General features: G+C 42.5%; 1 protein-coding gene across 6 annotated transcripts in view; it reads right to left on the bottom strand.

Annotated features, from left to right (window-relative positions):
• Window positions 1-20380, bottom strand: part of rgs3a (regulator of G protein signaling 3a) — a 145432-nt gene that overhangs the window by 27891 nt on the left and 97161 nt on the right. For all 6 annotated transcript variants that reach the window (XM_069672920.1, XM_069672919.1, XM_069672918.1 and 3 more), the window contains one exon: window positions 11976-12971. In XM_069672920.1, coding sequence (XP_069529021.1) covers window positions 11976-12971 — 996 coding nt within the window. The remainder of the gene's footprint in view (window positions 1-11975; window positions 12972-20380) is intronic.

Here is a 20380-nt window from a genome sequence, read left to right as displayed (position 1 = left end):
TGTGCTGCTACACAGTTGTGTGTGTGTGTAAAATTCACTCGGAGCCAAGGTAATGTGCTGAAGTGAGCCACACAGCTGGCATGTAGATGAGGTACACAACGTCCTTGTTATCTCACTGTATGTACCGTTTTTACGCCGGAGGTGGAACACACCGGGACAAAGAGTTGTGTATCTGACACACACGAGTGCAAAAGGCTTCCTTAAATGGAAATTTAAAGGTGGAATCGCTGATTTCAGGTGCTTCAGTTAAGACTGATTTCTTCTGGATAATACAGCAGATTGTGAAATTAGTTGTTTGTGTGTGTGAAAAGGATGATTGGAAATCTCTATCGGTAAAACAGGCTGGCATAGGGGTGTAATATTTGGAGTTATAATTCTCTAACTGCCCTACCATCATACATAAATTACTTATTATACTGGTCCAATATTGATGAATAATGTTTGAAATCCTGCGTGAGAAACCTAAATGTAAGAAAACTTCTTTTAGTTTTTGTGCACTCGAGACCTTGAACATTTAACAACACAATACAAATTGTCCCTGTAGGTCAATTTAAAACCATGAATACAAACTACTTGGTCCTTGAGTGTAACTATCTTTAACTGTTCTGCTGTTGCCGGCTCGTACATGTTTTGATTTATTATTGTTGCCGTTGAATTTCTTGTGAATGTATTCATGCTTTCATTGTTATCTCAAGGTCATTGAAAAGTGGGACGCGCCCTCAATGACTCCTCGAGGTTGAACATTTAGCATCAGAACTGTACTTTAGCAATATCACACTCGAGGCTGTGATTCAGCCGTGCTGATATCCAGTATAACATTGCGACCTTGGGTGTGACATTGCTTTTATACAAGTATACAGTGTATATACATGTATACAGTTTTACAATCGGCAAATAGTAGTAAACAGTAATAATCAACAGATTATTTTTTGCTCCACCAACTTAACTAAAACTGGACACTTCACACTGTGAAAAGTCACCGTGCTGTTATACTCTATATCAGCACTCATGGAATGCCTCTTGTCCAATCAGATTACTTGGTCGTAACTGTTGTAAAATTAATATTATTGTTGATGACATTCTCTCATATACTTTTGCTATTATATCAACTAATAAAAAATGTTCTTACACGTACTGATTTAAAACCTGCTAATAGTGAGTGACAATTTAATAGGCTGCAAAATGACATAAGAAAGTGAGCCCGCATTAATCTTTGCTAATCTCGGGCAAAGCTTGGAGAGAGCAGGTCAGACGGTGGGAGCTTTGAGCGAGTGACACTTTGAGAATGCAGGTCAGGAATCTGTGCACCTAAAATATCCCTTTGTGTATGCACACTTTTGGCTGTGATAGAACTCCATGGAGGGCTCGGGTCACATTAAGACAAGGAAACTAAATTGTGTAAGGTTAATTAAAGGCTTTGGTTATGGTTAAATTAGACCACTGAACATGTGTGATCCTAAGACTACATGGTATGCGTTGTAGAGCATTGTGCGTGCCCGTTACGAGAACCCATTTATTAACGTTTATGTAACTGATTCCAAAATACAGCTATGGCAACGAGCGCTATAAACACCTCCATTCAAACACAAGCAAGACGCAGCTATGAAACAAGAGGTGTTCTGGATCCTCTCTTGGATTATGCAAACGTCAGGAGAAGGCTTTGTTGTACCAGTGACAGCATCCAAAGTCCTGTTGCTTAATGACCTGACTGCATGCAGTGTAGGGCGCAAAGGTGGGCTGAGAGCGTGGGAGTGCCGTGACATCAAACCATCGCGTCTCACGAAAGTGAGACATCGTCAAAGCCCGGTGCTGCATTTCCCCGAACGCCATCTCAACTGAAAGGTCAGAGAGGTACTGCTTATTGGTGATGTTGTATATTCCCTCAAGCTGCATGTGATGTACTTTTGTGTTATTGTATTAGTCATGTTCATTGTCATCAGTCAAACCAGCTGATGCTAACTGAAACAATACCCTCCGAACATTTCCAGGCTTTAGCAGGCCGGATTTAACAGTAAAGTGTTCATGCTGGACTTTATTCATTTTCCTCTGCTCTGATGGGAAACAACCAGTGGCAAATCACTTCCAAAGAACTCTAACACATCCCTGATTCACAATGTATTACAGCACTGCCTGCGTTAACTAATGGAAACAGCCCGTTCCCACACTCCTTCACACACAGTTCACAGCCGAAAGAATCCAGGTAGCTCATTAAACCTCCTGCAGTAATCACAAACAGCCAACTAGCAAATATACAAGAGGAAAGCTAGCTCAGCCTTTGTGGTGGGGATTTGTGAAGGGATAAACCCCTGTGGGTACTACTAAGTTGTAACACAGAGAGAAAGTATACAGGTATGCAGGCCAGTTTTTGGCTGTGTGGGAGCTTCCCTGGCGAAGAAGGATTAGAGTGGGAAGGTTTGAACTCTCCTGAGGTCAGAAGGAGTTACAAAGTATTTCAGGGGAAAAATAGCGAAAAGATGACGTTGTTTTTAGGCATGATCTCAGATTATCCTGCTGGTGTTGTGCAAAAACTTCCAGATCTTCAACCATATTTTAAAGCCTTTAATCAAACTCATATCTCTAAGTCATACTTATTCAAACACATTCAAACTGGGCCCCTCCTCCTGGGCTCACCAGAAGCTCACTCTCACTCTCTCGTGCGAGAACACGCCCACCCTGCCGAGCTAACACCGACAGCATTACCTTTGTGCTAGCATGCTAACCGCCGGTTAGCTTGTCCTACCCGGTTTGAGGGACCTATCTGTCCAACAGAAAGAAGGCCAACTCTGCATCGCTCTTTCGCCATGTTCGCCGGTCTGAATGGGGCCCGGTTGCTAATTTGAACCACTCCCACACTCACCTATACGCTGTGATTGGCTCAGGGAACCACAACAACGCCCCTCCTGACAACGTCCCGTGAAAAGTAAAACAACAGAATAGATGCAGAGGGAAGGGTCTCACAAGGGTTTGCACACACTCACCAACACACGTATAGATTTATATTATATTATATTTGTAAGTCGATATTTTATTTTTCTAGGAAAATCCTACTTATTATACCTTTAAACTAATTAAAGAGAAAGTAAAGAATATTTTATTCTGAAAATCCGACAATTATAGTAAAAACACACAGGCCTACATTTATCCTCATCCTTACTAGTGTCATGGGGAAAAAGGAAATGTAATAAGCAGATGATGTGAACAAGAAGTTATTGCATTTGACGGTCAACGTCAAAACAAAATGTCTCTATCAGGACTGAGGGAAAGTTTAAACTCCTCCCTGAAGACTTTTTTGTTATCATTGAACTTGCAGTGAATTTTCCCCTTCCTGTTTGCTAGAACATCTTTTGTACTTGTCTCTCTCTGCCAGAGGACACCATCTGAGAAAGATGTGTATGTTTAGTAAATAAGATGCACAAGTGACTGTTGCTGAACCCTCCGTTGGACATCCAGCGATTGACGAGCAACCGTTGTGGAAATGTTGTGCACGAAGCAGTAGCAAGAGGGATACTGTTTGAAGGGTAGTTTTTTTTGTATCGCACACTTCAAACCAAAAACATGGGACCAAATCTTTATGGGATTGATTGTAACGGGTTTTTAGCGGCTACAACTGCTGAATAAATTTGAGGGATTTCTGATTATGTTAGAAAAACCCCTGTTGTAGCTGTCGGTCCTGGATGCTACGTACTTAGCCAAACTTCTGTGTCCTTGTTTTTATTAGCTCCTACAACAAAAAACTCATTACCCAAGATACATTTCATGTGTTAAAGTCATCAGTAAGTACTTCTCAAAAAGTACTTCTCAAAGTATTTGCATTAAGGCCAGCATGCGAACAACACAGCACCCGGCAACAGCTAGCAAAACATTTACTGCTAACGCTAGCTAACTAGCTACATCTGATGAAAGCAACCGCTGACATTTCTGCCACCAAAGTTGACATTGTCAGATATTATTGCCCTCATTAATCACAACGTAATAAACTTCATATATGCTGTGCTAGATTTAAAAGCTGGACAGGCCGAGGGCAAACGTTGGGAAAGGGTCAATTTGTTTGATTTATGTCACACTTATTATTACATTAAGTACAGCTAACGCTACATTTTGAGTTTGTGTTACTGTATGTGTGTTTGATTTAAAGTGCCATAAATTATTTTAATGTGTCAAATAAAAGGAATGGAGAGAGTTGGGTGGGAGAATGGAAAGGGAGTGTTAGAGGAGCATTTGGTTGTGTAACTAAGTTATGTCTGTGAGAACTTTTCAAGGAATATGTGCTCATGCTGCGCTCTGAAAATTAATCTTCCTAATTAAAGCTAGTGACGAGGATTTCTTCCTTAATGAAACATGTATTCTGTCTGTTGTGTGTTATGTAACTGCTTCTTCGTAGGGCAATCTCATATATGTTATACTGTCTTCAGTTCCTGCACGTCTTTGTAGATGTTGGTTGACTGGACACTATGTTGCCTGTCCTCAAAGCTTGTTCAGTCTGCAGCAGTAAATATTTACATGTTACTCATTCAGCATTTCAGCGGCCAGATTCAGCCTGTCCTCATCTCACACGGATCTGAACCCTGGTGACCTTTTGTCCCATCAAGGCCACCATCTCTACTGTCAAATAGAGAGGAACCCTCACTTAATGATTGTGATGGGAACTTTTCCCAAGCTAATCTATCTGTTGAACTTTATTTTTACACAGTTAGACAAAAACAATTGAGAGAATGAGGCAAGTGCTCTCTGATACCGTGTATTTTTTTTTTTAAATTTCCAAGAATATCTGAAAGAAGTTCATTCAGTAAAAAACCCACACTATTATTAGGTCTGGTCACACACGCTTATCCATGTGAGAACCACATTGCATGAGCACAACAAGTGCTTCGCCTCTCTTAAACTCTAACCTTTAAGCTACGATGTGGAAAACTACAAGAACTTGGACATTAGGGCCCGCTGGATAACGAGAGGTCAGCGCTGATAGATTTTTCTTGGAAGACGGATGAGAGTCTAGACATGAAGCGGAGGTTTATGTACAAGAAGTTTACTAATGTCGTACTGCGTGGGCCTTAAATAGCACGTTTGGGTTCCTGTTACTGTTTATCCTGCTTATCACAGGGAAGAGGACATGAAGTGGAGCTCCAGGAAACAGAAGACACACTGTACTCTGTAGGTAGAATACTACAAACAAGTTGTGTTAAACAAATTTTTGTGTACTTAAGTCAATGTCTGGAGTAAATATAAACACGTGTTACTGCGCAGAAACTTGACTGTACTGTTATTATTGGTTTGTGGAATCTAAAGTGGTGCCAGGAATCGCACTGCATCGCAATACACACTACATGTTGTTTGTTAGGTGTACCTCCAACTTATTTTTTTATGCTGTGTTAAGTTAGAGATAATGTATAGTACGCAGGTTGTTAAGCGTCGGGGTCCTGCTCACCCTTTTTAACCTTAATGTGATCTCTCCGCTATTTTGTCTCTTTTCTTTTTTTCCCTTTGACTGAGGTCAAATTTACCGGACTTCTTTCGGTGGATTGATATGATTACAGTGAGTCCTCCAGATTGTGTGATAAGAGCCGCATCCCTAGCAACGGTCTGTTCTTCATAGCAACGGCCTGTTATTGAGAAATAGCAGACCTCGGAATGCGGCAATTAACCAATCAGAATAAGTGTAATAATCAATATTACATCTCTACTCCCAGAGTCTTCTTACATCACACAGTATATTAATGTAGCTGTTATTGTTCGATGTCATTCAATGGTCTCATTTTTTTCTCTCCTTTTTTTGTCATTTGTGTCACTTTTATTTGTCATGTTATCTCTCCAATGAAAAAAAGGTGTCCATCCTATTTCTGATTCTTCCATGCAGCTGTGGCTCAGCGGTAGAGTGGGTCGTCTTCCAAACGGAAGGTCAGCGGTTCGATCCCTGGCTGCTGCAGTCTACATGTCGAAGTGTCCTTAGGCAAGACATTGAACCGCAAATTGCTCCTGAAGGCGTAGCCATCAGCGTGTGACTGTGTGTGAATGGTCCAGATTGGAGATTGGCACTTTGCATAGCAGCCTCTGCCATCAGGAGCCCTTTTTACATTGCGGTTCCAACACATAACCATAACGAAGACTTGCCATTATGCCATCTTTGCCATTTTACATTGATCAAAGCAATGCCGACGTAAAGCTGTCCCAGTGTGTGTTTTTACAGTGGTTGCAACGTCGCGGAAGGAAAAGTTACTGCCATTTACTCTGTCGCCATTGCTTCTGTTACACCTCTGTTACTAACTCCGATGCCGGCTCAGAGGAACAACTTCACCCCACCATTCTGCCTTGGTGCATTTTACAGAAAAGGCGTAACAGAGAGGTATTAATCCAAATTGAACTGGCAATGTAAAAGGGCCTTAAATGTGTGTGTGTGAAAGGGTGAATGTGACATGTAGAGTAAGACTAGAAACAGCGCCATTTAAGTGCAGTCTATTTACTTATTCTATTTATTTTCGGACTTAGCCACAAGGACAAAGGTAAGGCACTTTGATTTGAGATTACCATGTAGTCTTCAGCCTGCTTGTTATGTGTCCTGTAGCACTGACAGCAGCCTGAATCATTGTAATATTCACTGTTTCATTCTTCTTTTATGTCCCGGCCAAAGCAGCTTTATTTAATCTACATCAGAATTTAAATTGAGTTGTGCGTTAGCCTAAAGGTTTGTTTTAGACAGAAATAATAGACAAGGTAATTAAATGGAAAGTTCCTGCTTCAGTGTTGAATTTTGAGTGCTGCTCAATCCAAACAGGAGATCATATCTTCTTTTTGTTCCTAAAGTTAAATATAAAAAGCTATTGTTTGTACTTTTTAAACTGAGATTGTATCATTTAAAGTACAGAGATGCAATGAAGTAAGAATGATAAAGGACAGAAGCAAATGTTCCTCAGTGTGACGAACAGTTCTGTTTCATTCTGTTCCTCACTATCAGTACGATCCTCCCCGAGTGTGAAAGGTCGCCGCTCGGTTGAGAACCCCCCGCTCGCTTTAACAACCTTTCTGATTCATCCTGTACGCGTCCACTCCAACATACCAACACTGTTTGTCAGAATGTGTGCGTGTGTGTGTAGAGGCTGCACCACCCGCTAGGACACCTGTTTTCAAGTACGAATGCATGATAACCTCATTTCTTCTTGCACTATGCACGCGTGTGGATCCTTGACACGATGCAGGAATGTAAGCTGTGACTCAACCGTCGGTAAACTCTTTAAAATTGCCCCCCCAACGTCTGCAGAGACAGCCGATATTTATCCAGATTTCAAACACACACTAAGACCCCATAAACTTGATGTTCGGCCTGTTGAAGCCGAAAGCACTCGGATCTGATCCACTCGTATGTGTCGCAAGAATGTATGTGCGGATGCAACACACTGACAAACTGAAAGTAGATGATGGATTGTGTGATAATTGGAAAAAAGGGGGAGGATTTGATGGATTGGACAAGGAGATGAGCGCTTGATTTAATAGTGCGATTGGAAAGAACATGCAGCGGTTTATTCTGACAGCGGGAGGCTATTTAGGGCCGCTCGCCGTCTTGTGATGGAAAGTTGGATTTTTTAGCGTCTGAAGCTGCAAAAAGATCAGTGGAATATGTTTTTACGCTCCTGGACTTTTACAATTTTACATTTGTTATTACTATTAGGGTTATATAAAGCATTTCATTCTTTGTTGACATCTTTAATACAGCCGTAGCTCCAGCAGCTCATATTTTCTCTAACCAATAAAGGCTTGTGTCTCACTTTGGACAGGTTTTACACAGAGCATTGACAGCCTTATTGGCTTTATTAAGAGGGAGAGAGAACAGTGGATAGTGTTGGAAACAGGGAGAGAGAGTGGGGAAGACACGCGGCAAAGGGCTGAGGTTGGGAGCTGAACCCGAGGCCGCCACATCGAGGACTGTAGCCTCTATACATGGGACGCGCTACTCAACCACCAAGCCAAACCGGTGCCCCCACTGACAGCACTTTGATGCATGTTTAGACACAAACATTTTTATGTACACCTGAAGTTGCGTGGTCTTTGTTTGTTGCGCTATTTTCTGTGTTGTTAGTTTGATTCCTTCATGATTATATGAGATTATTTTGTAACTCTCTTTCTCATCCTCCAACGCCATGTGGCTTATTGTCTAGCACTTGTACTTCCTTTTCCTTTTTTTTTAAACGATTATTTTGTTGGGCTTTTTTTCCTTACATAGGAAAGGGTGGGAGGAAAGAGTGGGGGGGATGACATCCACCAAATGATCGGCAGACTGGGAGTCAAACCTGCGACCAGTGCGTCCAGGACTGTAGCCTCTGCGCATGGGACGCAAAACACTGGCTGGAGCCTGTCCCAGCTGGCACTGGGCGAGAGGCGGGGTCACACCCGCTTGCAGCCACCTGTGTGCCTCCCCTCTCATGTAAACCAGAGGTTCACTTTTAAGTTCCCAGTATTCTCAAGATCATATATCTATTAGTAGCAACACATACTTACGTGCTGATGTTAACCAGGACTCCTTTTGGCTCTATTTTCTCCCACAACACAGCGACGTTGAGTGCTCTGTCTTTGTTCACTGAGCTAACCGTTAGCACTGCTAACCGGTCTTATCAAGTATGAAAGTTTCCTCTGATTTTGCCTTTTTCATAACGCTTAATAATCAAACAGTCTTGTTCTTTTACCTAAGTGGTACTTTTGAAGGTATTTCAAAGGTAATCTTATCGTTTGAATTAATTTCCATTGTATTTTTATTCCCCCCATTGAGTGACAAGAATGACAGAGTTTCCATTAAGCAGTAGACAAAAAAAAAAGTCTCCTTGTCAAACAAGCTGACAGTATTTCCCCCTGTCCTGCTCCCTGCCCGTCTCCTGCTCTTCTTGCACGGATGATAGGCCGCATCAACCGAGAGGAAAACGTGCAGAGCGGAAAGAAAGACAGGACCGTGAGTGTGTATGTTTGTTAAAGGGCGAGTAAACACAGGCTGGCAAAGAGAAGTGGGGTGACAGCCAGAGAGAGACAGAGACAGAGGCTTCACATTATGCAACATTAGTGGAATCACAATGTGCCTCTCTCCTTCTGTCACACTCTTCTCTCTCTCTCTACGCCCAATTCGTGTATCATCAGTGAGTGTTGCAGTCGCTGGACGATGTCATATATGTGCATACATTCACATCAATCAACCAATCTTAAGTGATGCCCATAAAGTTCTCCAAGTCAAAGGTTAAACACACACACACTAAAGTTCTGCAGCTAAAAATGTCACGGTATACGAAAGAGGGAAGGCTGACTGATCATTTTGAATATGGAAACATAAGCCCTAAAGGGACTGTGTCCATGACGCCAATAGGTAGTAAAATTACCCTTGAATCTGCCAAGACCAATAGCTGCAGCCCTGTCTGCTGCATTCCTCCCCTGCACGGCTCACACACACACACACACACACACACTGCCATTGAAGGCTGCCGAGCGTGCTCACAGACTCGTGGAAAGAGAGTGAGATGAAGAGGAGTAGTGCGTCCGGGGGTAATCACTGCAGACAGGATTTGTAATAATTCTGGAGAAATTGTAAAACAGCTTTCTCAATATCTAACAAGAAAGCGAGTCATTGTGAGATTTCTCAGTTATTGTTCATTGCTCATTCTTGGCTGAAGCGAGGTGAGAAAAGATGCGGCGCACGTGTATGTGAGGCTGCAGGGCGAGCAGGCTGTGATGAATGCCGCCCTCTGTTGGACAAATAGAACAACTACTACCTGCAGTAAAATCAATGGCATATGAGCTGCGTGAATCATTTTCATTCTTTTGATAAAAACATCAGAGGAATATGATAAATGTAGGATCACAGGAATCTCTTTTACACGTTTCTTCAAGTAATATGTTTCTAACAACTGCTTACTGAAATTATACTGTACAAATAAGCTACCCTTATTATATGAATTAACAATGTTTGTTGTTAAAAGTTTTTTTATTATTTATCATAGGGTTTGTTTAGCTCAGTGAGTGGAGCAGGCGACCCATGTACAGAGGCTATACATTCTAAACACAGCGGCCACGGGCTCGACTCCTGTCTTCGGCCCTTTGCTGCACATCATCCCCCATTCTCTTCTCCCACTGTTTCCTGTCTCTCTTATCTCTTAATCATTATTATTATTAAGTTGTGTATGTGCCTGTGTTGAATGCGTCTGAGAGTGAGTGTATATTCAAATAGGTGTGCGCCGGTCCCCGGAGCTGATTGGCCGGTGAACCATCAGCCTCCGCAGGTGGTTGGCTGCGTCTGAAGACGGCTAGCAGAAGAAGCCGGAGTGGCGTCACCGCAGCGACGTGGGGGAACCCCGTCTCCGTCGGTTTCCAACCGGCCATGTTTTTCTTTGTTTAAAGACTCAGTTTTAGTGTAGTATAAAAAGATGTAGGGGTGAATCTTATTCATTAAGGTTCTCCTGTTTATGTTAGTTAGGGAGGGAAATGGTTGTTTCTGTTCTCTTTTATTTGTTAGGTTAAATTATTTTGATTCACTCTAAAGTTCAGTTTAATTAATGTGTCATCGTTAAAATTATATCCTTTTTTCCCCTGTAAATAAACACGCCATATTTTGAACTTTTGATTCTGTGGCTGCTTGAGGGAAATGAGTCTCATTCATCTCATGTCTCGGCCACCCCTAGACGGAGCATAACAAATGTATTTAGCAACGATCAGCACTTTGTAACCTCAGTGACAGAGCTGCCTGTAATTAAAATAATTCCTTCTGTCTTATACAGAGATTTTACTGCTTTGCAAAAAAGGTTAGAAAACTGTGAGAAAAGTTTGTGGAGGCAGATGGCTGTTCGACATCAGCCATGAGCTCGAGCTTTCTGCCTGTTGAAAGGAAGTTTTTCTGCCACTGCTGCCAAATGTTGCTAATTAGTGCTCATGGTGGATTCATGTTGGCTCTCTCTCTAAATAACATCTAGAGCTGCTCTTTTTGTAAAGTGTCTTGAGATAACTTTGGTTATGATTTGGCGCTATACAAATAAAATCTGATTGATTGATGGTTTAAAAGCAGGTGCATACTAGGTGTTACTAACTGGTTTTATTTATGACTGTTAAAAGTGTCTTTGTATCCCTTTGGTGTCACATTTTGGGATGTGTGTGTGTTTTTTCAAGTGTCAGTATGTAAGAGAGCATGAAAAACTGATGCTAGATTTGAACCTCCCCCTAAGTTTCAGGTTTATGTAACATTTTCTATAAGTTAATTATGCTGTGTAGTGGAAACATAGAGTAACAACTCTGCATGTTTGCCCTCAGCAGGAGGATTATAAGTGCCTTTTCTTGTGCAGTTCAGTGTGCATTTATTGTGATATTAATATTAAACAATAATCTGCATACAAGATTTTGAGACTTGACTGCATCTTAAATATATTTGTCAAACTCCAGTTGGGTGGAAAATAATTGAGAAGAAAGTTTGTCATGCATTTAATATATGTAGTTTGAGACTTAGTGCTGTAAAAAGTTGTGCAAATTCAGACACAAGACTCTCCTTGTGAACAACATAAGTTGTGATACCTTGCAAATGTGTCTGCTGTTATAGATGCATATAAGTCTTCTGTATTAAAAGTGACGTGTAAGAAACAAATGACTCGCTGGACTATGATGTACTTGCTCATTTTTACCACTTGGTGTCACCCTTTGTACAGACACCAGTGAACTGAAACTTTGGCTGAGCTGACGCAATAGTAAGGAGCAACATATGCATATATGAATGTATGTATAAAGTCTGTGAGGTCCGAAAGAAAGACTGAAATATATGAGTGATGCTGCAGACCGAATCCCAATTAAAGTGTGTGTGTGTTTGTGTTTAACATCTTTGGTCCTCCAAGCTCCTTAACATATCTCCTTTAGTTGTAAGTTTGTCTAAAAACAGAGGTTATATTATAACCATGGTATCTGTATGTCTTTAGGTTGAGTCCTGCATGACTCAGTATGTGATAGAGTTACAGTGTGAGGTGTCTTACCTTCCTCCCAGAGAACAGCATACACAGCTGGTGCATGGAGCCTCCGTTCTTGGTCAGCTCTTTCTTCAGGGTTTTAGGTGACGGCAGCGTCCAGCCGCCCTTGTGATGCCCTCCCCCCGCCTCCAGGCAGTTGATCGCGTTGTCGGAGGTGAAGCATGGCGTGCGGGGGTCCTGCAGGAGGCTCCCTTCGCTGTGCGTGCGCCTGCGGAGGGAATTCTGCACGCTGAGCCCGCCCCCTCCGTGCTTCTCGCAGGTGGCCCCCTCCACCATGCTGCGGCGCTTGCTGTCGCTGCGCTGCAGGTAGGCGTCGTCGCTGTCGTCTTCGTCCTCCTCCTCCTCTTCGGACTCCTCGTCTTCGTCCTCATCGTAATCTTCTTCATCGGTGTTGGGTGAGGAGAGGGCATCGGCGCTGAAGGAGCGATCGAGGCGCAGCTCAGGGATGACAAACGAGGATGAGGAGGAGGAGGGGGGAGCGTTGGTGTCAGGTGGCTCCGAGGCATTCTCGTCATCTGTGTTTGACACCACCAGGTTTATGTTAACCTCGTCTTCATTCCTCTCTCCATCCTCTTCTTCTTCGTCTCCTTCTTTCTCCTCCACTTCACTTCCTGGACTCTTCCTGCTCACCCCATCCTCATCCTCCTCATCTTCCTCCCTCCTGCCCTCCATGTCCTTAACCTCTCTCCAGATCTCCATCTCGTTCCCCTCCATGCTCTTGCAATCCTCCCCCTCGGTGGAAGGAGGAGGTGTTGGAGGCACCTTATGTCGCTCCTCGGATCCCATCAGACCCCCGAGAGGCATGTAGATCTCATCCAATGGGGTGAGAGGCTCTGACGGGTGAGGGCTGCCTATGGTCGGCGGCTCCGAGGGACTGGAGGGGTAGAGGCTGCTCTCCTCACCTTCGGAGCTGCGCGGGGGCAGGTGGAGGCACACGCCTCCTCGGTCTCCTCCTACTCCGCCCAGCTCACATGAAGGGGCATCCACCTTAGGCTCCAACATCTAGAGAAGGGAACAGAGAAAGACAAAGGGAGAGACGCGTTAGTCAATCTGTTATAAATAAATAAATCTAACAAGTTTAACTCGGCGTGATTGAGCTTTACTTCACGAGCAAATCCGCTTATCACAACTATCCCATTACCAGATATTGAATTAACTTTCTCTCCTGCTAAATGTTGGTGTAACCATGCTTTAATGCTAGGATCAGACTGAATGACATTTACGCCTTTTTATAAGGTCACAATGTCAGATGAAGTGATTAGAGTGCGAGCATGACTCGCCAAAGAGATGGACGACATAATGAACTCAGAATAGAGTCCTTCATGACCTCTGACCGTGGACAGGATGGGTCAGACGTAGACTTCCTGGTTAGAAATGTCAACAACTGTGGGTATTGTCAAACTAACCCTTGAGTTAGGATGGGTTACACGTCTCTAAACAGGCATTTATTATTGTGCTAATTATGGTTTATAAGACCCACAAACGTCCGCTTTGCCAGAGCTTCGCTGTTTGCTCACTCATGCAGCTCCAGATACGGTACTACGCTGGAGCTTGATTCAAATTAACTGGTACTGTGCCCTAAGGGATTGTGGGATAAAAAAAAAAGACAAGCCTAACCTTGTGCAGAAATGGTTTCTTAGCAAAAGCCAAGCATCTTGTTCACCCAAAAGACCACACATATACGAGCCCAAAACTGCCCTCGCCAACTTCTGAGGGTCGAACACAATATCTCTGTCGCACATTAAAATGCACTTGTGTGTAAAGTGCAAACACACACACTCCCTGCCTTTGGCGATCTACCTGCAAAACCTCCGTCCTAAAATCTGCTGCTTTTAAATGCTGCTTTAACCTCCTCCACCTTACAGAGCCCTCAGCGGGAGGATCATTACAAATGCACTGAGTGGGCCAAAATCATGCAAACCCACTTGATACTCAATAAGTCAGGCGGAAATAAGGAATTGTTGAAAAGTTATATAAAAAACTTGCTTCCATTTGAGGTAATGAGGCTATTTCCACGATAAAATAAGCATGATTATAGCGTTTTCCAACAAGTCAAATCAATTCTGCCTCCTTTAAATCAGCAGCAAGTCTTGTGAAGGGCCTCATTGTGCTGGTCAAGTTAACCCGTGACGACAAGCTGCAGTCACAAGACGCTCTGCTCTAAGTGGAGATAAAACTGACTGCTTCAGACAGCTCTCATGATATTTCACAAGCTGTTTGTGTACTTTTGCAGCTAGCTCTAGTTTTCCCCAGATACTCCTGCCCTGTTTGTACAAGGCCCTAAACTGTGACCTGTATTTATAAACTCTGCAGATAGCTTTTAGTTTTAATCAAGGTCAACCCCAAAAAAAAAACAATCCTAAAAACTGGTGTTATTCACTGTCTGGAATGGAGATTGCATAAATACTGTGCAAGTGTTTGCTCGCCAAGAATAGAAACCAGGCTACATTGCTTTTGTTTAACAGTGTATGACCTGAACTAGAAGCAGAAGTGATGAATGTAGTTGGTGGTGTGAACTATATGCACAATATGAATTCAGTATATCTGGATACAAGACACTGAGGTCTGAAATTGGGGTCACTGTGTCTCCTGCCACAATATGAGCTCATGTTTCTGTAATGTGGGCTGTGGAGAACCCCAAGGCTCTGTCCTGGGACATTTTCTATTCTTTGTAAACACATACTATCACTGACCGAAACTATCAATCAACCTAGCATTACATACTATACTGACAAAAAGATATAGAAAAATGAACCTATTAGATACATATTAAATTCCTGAATATTACTTGACAGAAAGAGATATGGGCTTCACAAACACAAAAGATAATGACAAAACACTGTCCGCTCTTCTGGCAGGTTTGTTGTAAAGAAGACACAGCAGACAACATTGTTTAATAATGTTAAGCTGTTTTTATACCCCATTTTTCCATTATCCGAAACTGGGTACTATTTATTGGGGAATAAATGTGCTGGCTTTGACTGCTGCCTCGATAAATGACACACCTACAATGTTGAACGCAAGTACAATCCATTGGCGAAAGGTCTGGCTGACAATAATACAGAATTTCAAGATGCAGCCAGGGGGCGTGCAGTGGCCAGTTGAGGGACCTCAGAATCACATCTCTGTTCTTTGCAGATGATGTGGTTCTAATGGCTTCATCAGTCAATGACTTCCAGCACACACTGGGGCAGTTTGAAGTCTCGCGTAAAGTGGTTGGCCAGCATCTCTCAGTCTGACGCCTTAATTACCTGCCGTGAAACAGTTGATCACTCCCTTCAGGTTGGGAATGAGGTGCTGCCCCAAGCAGAGGAGATCAACTATCTCCAGGTCTTGTTAGAGATTGAGTGTAAAATGGAGTGTGAATTGGACAGGCAGATGAATGCAGGGTCAGCAGTAGTGTTGGTGTTGTACCGGACCGTTGTGGCAAATACTGATCTCAATTTACCAGTCTGCACTACATTTCAACCCTTATAGTCACAAGTTTTGGGTAAGGAATAATGGATTAAAAGAAGAAGCCAAATCAGTTTCCTTGTTTGGGTGGCTGGGTCCATTCTGTTCCTCCACATTGAAAGGAGCCAACTGAGGTGTCTTGGGCATCTGGGTAGGATGCCTGGATGTCTCCCATTAGAATTCAGAAGTTTTCTAGCCAAGTCCAACTTGAAGAAGACCGCAGGGTAGACCTTGAACTTGCTTGAGGGATTATAACTCTGATTTGGCTTAGAACGCCATGTGATACCCCAGGTGGAGCTTGAAGGCACTGCTGGGAAGAAAAGCGTCTGGGCTCACTTGCTTAGCCTACTGCCAAAACAACCCAGCCTTGATAATTGACATCAAACGGACTGAAGGACAGGGAATTCAAATTCTGTTCCAAGCCTCCAAAGGGCAGCACTGAAAAACTGCTCCATGGTGGGATCTTTCTATGAGTCACATACTACAAGGTTTATCAGACCTTCTGTCTGCTTGTTTGTTTGGGGTGGTATTGGGTTAAATTACCATTTCCCAGTGTGGCCACTGTGATACCCTTGAGGCAAGAGCAGAGACTCAAGGCTATAGATTTAAACTTGACTCTTCTTGATGTTCATGGGTACATACAGCTGCCCCAAGGTGATCCAGCCTTCCATCGTAACTCCCTCTTAACCTCCCTGTGATCCCATCCAAACAGTTCACAGTAGTGTTACAACCAAGACATCAAGGCTTCTTGCTGATGCTCTGGGTGGATGAGGGGTATTTTTAGAACGCAATGCACAGCCATGGAGGAAAGTGGAAGTAAAGCCTCCATCTTTATCCCTTTCTGCCCCTCCTTCTCCTGTTCTTTCCTATTTTTCACGGTGGTCCAAGTCAGCATAGTGAGTCATTGTCCGAAAAATTATGACTTTTGATTTATGAGTCTTGTCAGATTGTGGACAATTTGAAAAATAATGCGATGAACATTTATTGGTCTTCCGATCCATCTTATATTTCGACCTATGATTTGCACAGACAGTTCCTCCTTCCCTTTCCTGCACTTCCCTGACCTCCATCTCTCTTTCCCTGTCTTACACACATAAAGCCCTGTCTGTTGAAGATATGGCTTGAGACACAATGGAGCCACCTGTCCTGTCAGATACACTTGTTCCTCCTCACAGTCCCTACAGTGGACGCACAAAGAAGCACACACAAGAGGATACAGACAAGGAGCTAGACGCTAACCCTTTGTGTCTTTCAATTCTGTCCTCATTTCTTATATAAAGATATGGATAGAAAAGACATATCAACAAACACATAAATCCTCAAGGCATTTTCTTATTATGCCAATTACCGCCTCTTACATTCTCTCTTCAATGAGCCTGCTTCAAAAGATGAATTAAAAGACACACGGTAATGGGGAACGGGCTGCAAGTGCAACACAAATGTATTCAAATGCGGCTCAAAGTCATCAATGATTCAACACAATACAATCTCTCAATTAAGCAAGGAAACACAACCAACGCTAAAAGGCAGGGAGAGTGGGATGCAGAGGGTATGAGAGTGATGGAGGAGACAAAGTGGATAAGACAAGCAGAAGGGAAGAGGGGAGTCAGGGAATGGCAGCGACACAGAAATGAGATGAGTAAGTGCAAGAGGGCAGAGAGACGGACATAAAACAGGAGATGAGCGGAGAGTAAAGCTTGGAACATGGCCGTGTTGGTTTTATAATGTAGATGCACCATGAGCAGGATTACTGCTCTCACAACGACCTAACACCCAACAAACCAACAAAGCACAGTAAAATAAGCTACAGAGAATTATTTGTATAAATCTGAATTTATAAACATAAGTAGTTTGGTATGTCTTTGTAGTAAGGGGTCGAACAGAAAGAGACTGGACTCAGCTAACTGAGAAGATGTGATTTAATGCTTTGTTGGTCAGCTAACTTTATGTGTTCAATGAGCTTAAACTATGCTTCTTGGCCTTCTTGTCTTCAAGGCCAGGAGGCAGCCATACTGACATTTTTTGATCAAATGTAAGCAAGCCCTAGTGAACGTGACTTGAGGTCTTTTTAGCACACGTTCTTTACATGTATGGTGCAGAAAACAGGGTACACTTTTGTTATTGTGAAGCTAACCTGAAAGTTCAATGGCATCGTCTGCCATTCAGTCAGTCAACTGCCGTCAAGGCACAAATATCTCATTTATTCAGTTGGCAGGTTATTCTGAACAGACATTCATGATTGATGAATCCTTATGACTTTGGTGAACACCTGACTTCTCCAGTTGCGCCAACATTGGCTTTGTGGTTCATACTGTCTCTATAGCTGTTGGATGGACTACCATGTAACTTCACCATTCAGGTTATCTGAGAACTTTTGTGATAACTATTCATTCATCGCCCATTTATTTTTTCATAATTTCCATATTAACAACATTCCTCATCTGGACTTAGTTTTTGTTGCTACTTTGCATGAATCATCAATTTATTACACGGCTGTGTTAAATACTTGATTCTGATTGGTTAATTACTTTACACAGGTCTGCTATTCCTCTACAGCAGACCGTTGCTATAAAGAACAGACCGTTGCTAGGGATGTTGCTCTAATCGCAGAACCTGGAGGAGTAACTGTAATCATATCAGTCCGCCGAAAGAATTCCGGTAAATCTGACGTCGGTCTGTTTACAGAAGGAAAAAAGAAAAGAGATGAAAACAGCGGAGAGAATGCTAATAGCCGTGTGAGAGGTTGGATAATGTATAGCGAGCGGGTTGTTATAGCGGAGGAGTCCTGCCCACCATGTCAGGTTCCATTCTGCTATAACAAAACGCTTAATATAATGTGCAGTAGGGGTGGGACAAAATATCAATTTCGCGATAAATCGTCGTCCCAACTGGTGTGATACAATTATCGTATCGGTGGCGCCAAATATCGATAATAACTGACACCCAATTGCGGTGAATAATACATTAATCCTCACCTTTTTAGGGGTGTTTTGTATTCTTCAGTTAATCACATATCAGGATGTATCATTATAGGATTGTCTTGCAAAATATCAGTTATCGCAGAATCGCTGTATCGTGATATTATCGTGGGTATCCTAACGTATCCCTGGGATTCCCACTCCTACTGTGCATTATCACTTCCTTGACGCATCTTTCAAATATTTTTGAACTTTATATGCTCTTCTCACAAGTGACCTCACATGTTGACCTTTCATGACTAACAGTAACCTCACATTAATAAATAATACACTGCTACTTACGCTCACTATGTCTTTATCCTTTAGAGGTTTCCAAGGACCTTGCTCTAACGTTACACTTAAGCCAATCATTAGTTATTGCTAACGATCAAAAACAATTTGGACGTCCACTTTTAATAATATAACTGTTTTGTTTTTTGCAGTGAGCATCTCAGGCTCTGTAAGCTAAATAAAAAACGTTTTATTGCATCAGTTTGGAGCTGAATAAGGCAGCAGACACGAGCACTCTGGGGGTTGTGTGGGCTTAGAACAAACTGGATGAAGCACATTTGCAGATGACAAAGTTTATCTAGATTTAGGTCTGTTTAGTCTCATTTCCTGAGGGTACATTTACGCTTCAAACAAACATAGTTTTAGGGAATGAAATGGAAGGAAAAAGGGCCTAATGGCTCTAAACGTAATTAAAAGAAAAACAGATCTGTCTCCTTTTGGATAATCACGGAAGGCTACAAAGTGCACACCTTTTTGCAAACGGACAAATCACACAAAAATAAGCATGCTTGTTGATGTCTGTAGCCCCCAAAATATTAGTTTTAATAGTTAAAATAGGCTGCAGAGGAAAGCTCCTCTTGACCTTATTTCCTGTATTCTGTGGTTTGTTAATATGCACAGCTATAGAAATAGACTTCAGAAGCTGCATCCAGCTAAAAAATAACATCCCATAGGCTAAATTTGAACATATATTTCTACACATATTTGACCTAAATTGTACTGTGTTTACTTGCTTCTTCCACCACTTATGTAATGGGAATAGAAATCATGTAGCACATGCCATCAAACTGTCTAATAATCCTACTCCAACTGTCATATTTAGCAAAAAGCATAAGCCCTCGTTTTAACACCATCTGTTAAGAAAATAAGTTGCACCTTCCAGGGAAACCTGCCAAATAGCTCAATCATGACTCATGTATAGTGTAACTGCGCCAACTGGGTGGAAAAGACACAGAGACGACACAAACTCTCCGACTTAAGTAAGGAAAACTGACAAATCTGACCTTCACTTGCAAAAAAGGTTTACATCTCTGAAGGTCAAAGTCTTCTTTCAAGATAGAACTAACGAAAACACACACACAGCCGTGGACAGACATCCAGGGACAATCCTGTGAACCCTGTCCTTGTTACCATGGCAATAAGAGACCCATCCCAGGGGAGCAGCTGTTCTCCCAAAGCTAAAGAAGCACCTATGAACTCTGTCATTATAGTTTCTCCCCCGAAACCCCTCCCGCCTCTCAATTTCAAGGTGCCATCTTTCATCTTTATCTGCTTCCTCTCCTTTTTCTATATTTAATTTCCTGTGTTTTTAAGTAAGACAGTACATTAAAGAGCATTAAAGCCTCTCCCCTGCTTCACTCTACTTAGTGTAATATTAATGGTTTAATGTTTCCACCAATACATGTGCCAGATTCAACTCCAACCTCCATCAATCCAGCTCAACTCAATTAGCGATGCTGTTAAACATGTTGTCTGCTGCCAAACAAAAGGGCATGTTTGCTCTTCTCTTCCTCTCTGCCACTCCCTCCGTCTCGACTCCCTTCCTCCTAATAAGTCAGTGCTGGATGGGCACGACAGCGAGGTGGCTGGCAGGATGTCTAATTGATGTAACTCCCACCGATCGGTCTGCATTACTCTTGTTTACCCCGCTCTTTGGTTTTCTTTGCCCACTTACTTATCTCATCGATTTCTTTAAAGGACACGTAAGGT

Source organism: Semicossyphus pulcher, unplaced genomic scaffold (assembly GCF_022749685.1).
Source record: "Semicossyphus pulcher isolate SPU_LCO1_2020_fin unplaced genomic scaffold, fSemPul1.0.p SCAF_22, whole genome shotgun sequence".
NCBI lineage: Eukaryota > Metazoa > Chordata > Actinopteri > Labriformes > Labridae > Semicossyphus > Semicossyphus pulcher.
Note: the sequence above shows the minus strand (reverse complement) of the source record. Positions and strands in the feature narration are given on the sequence as shown.